We start from the raw sequence: 1,449 nt of genomic DNA, 5'->3' as shown, positions 1-1,449 counted from the left end.
GGGCAGCGCTCCGCCCCGGGCTCCGGGCACGCAGGTGGGCATTTTCCCCTCCAGGCAGGCAGGCAGTCTGCAAAGTCCTCCCCCAGCRTGGGAACAGCAGGAGGAGCTCCAAGGCCTGGATGCAAGTGCTTGTCCTCTCCCTCCCCGCCCGCCCGGGGGTGGGGGGGGCGGAGGAGCCCCTCGCACAGCACCCACGCAGCGGAGCGCTGCGGGCCCTGCAAACGGGCATTCCCGCAGGCGAGCTGGTGCCTCGGGCCGGCCCTCCGGACCACGCCGAGGCGCGTGTCCGCCCGGCGCCGCGACCTTCCCTCCGACCTTCGGGCCTCAGGCAAGAGTGGGCTTTTTAATGTTCTATTAATAGTTTTACCCCCTTAAATTATTGATCCAGATTTACAGCCAGAGCTGCCAGCTTAACAACAGGCTTCCTTGGGAGTCGGCCTTGCGTCCCGCTGGGGGAGCAGCAGGCAAGGGGGCGGCGCGGGCCGGGCTGGGGCCGGGGGCACGGCGCTGCCGAGGCGCCCCGGGCRCCCTGCCGCTGCCTCCTGCGCCGGGCCGTCTCGGGCCAATGCCATCAGCGTCCTTCCCCCGAGGACGCCGAGCCCGGGCATCTCCTTCCCGGCTGGGATGCGTGTGCAGGCCCCGGGAAGCGCCGCCGCCGGGCTGGCTCGCGGAGCGTGCCCAGCCTCGCCCCGGGGGGCTGCACCGTGCCGGCCCCCAGCCCTGCTCCAAGCCCTGGAGAGGAGCCGGCGTGGGAACGCGACGCGCGGGAGCACCCGGGAGCTGGCGGGGACGCTGCAGCCGACACAGGAGAGGAGCCTGACGTCCCTCCTGCCGGCCCCCGGGGCGGCCCGCAACGGTGCCGCCGGGCAAGGTCGCTGCAGGGACGTCAGCGGGGGGCAGGAGGCGACGCTGGCGGGGCCGGCCGAGGTGCCCCCTCGGCGGAGGGCTGGCGGGGGGGCGCGCAGGTGGGGGAGCGCCGGGCACTCTCGACGCTGATTGCGGATCCGCCCGGCAGGGGATGCGGAACCTGCCGAAATAGCGGATTTAATTATCTCCGCGGAGCAGCAGGAAACCAGCAGGCAGGGAGGGGGTGCGGGCGGCTGGGCTGGGGCACCTCGCCGGGGGGCAGGGGGGGCTTGTTTCAGCAGGGCTGTGCCCCACACGGCCCACAGCCTGGGGGTCCACAGAGCACCCACCGCCTGCTCCCAYGCCAGGAGCACCCCTCTGGCCTCCCTTGCGGGGAGCCCCAGGCTGCAGAGTGACCCCCCCCCAGGGTCCCCACGCAGTGCGGGGGGCCCCTCGGCCGTGCCCCCCTGCTGCGGCTCCCTCCCCGGGCCCGGGCCTGCTCAGTATGCCGCACGCTCCCTCTGGGCACTGGGCAGGAACTCTTCATTTCACACATCGTTTCCTGCTGCTGCTGCAGAGCCACCCGCAGTCCCCATCCCCTCC

The 1,449-nt window shown here is 72.9% G+C and overlaps 1 protein-coding gene and 1 long non-coding RNA gene across 2 annotated transcripts in view; both read left to right on the top strand.

The window, feature by feature from the left end:
* LOC146592424 (acid-sensing ion channel 2-like) overlaps window positions 1–128 on the top strand; it is a gene marked incomplete at its 3' end in the record, with an annotated part of 2,854 nt that extends 2,726 nt beyond the window's left edge. Inside the window, exon 2 of the mRNA XM_085311034.1 lies at window positions 67–128. Coding sequence (XP_085167160.1) covers window positions 67–128 — 62 coding nt within the window. The remainder of the gene's footprint in view (window positions 1–66) is intronic.
* Window positions 129–159: 31 nt separating this feature from the next.
* LOC146592423 (uncharacterized) overlaps window positions 160–1,449 on the top strand; it is a 10,746-nt gene continuing 9,456 nt past the window's right edge. Inside the window, exon 1 of the long non-coding RNA XR_014896587.1 lies at window positions 160–328. This is a non-coding gene — a long non-coding RNA (uncharacterized LOC146592423). The remainder of the gene's footprint in view (window positions 329–1,449) is intronic.

This window comes from Rhea americana, unplaced genomic scaffold (genome assembly GCF_003343005.1).
Source record: "Rhea americana isolate MKP2758 unplaced genomic scaffold, rheAme1 scaffold_33, whole genome shotgun sequence".
In the NCBI taxonomy this organism is placed as follows: domain Eukaryota; kingdom Metazoa; phylum Chordata; class Aves; order Rheiformes; family Rheidae; genus Rhea; species Rhea americana.
This window is presented reverse-complemented; position numbering and strand designations above follow the sequence as displayed.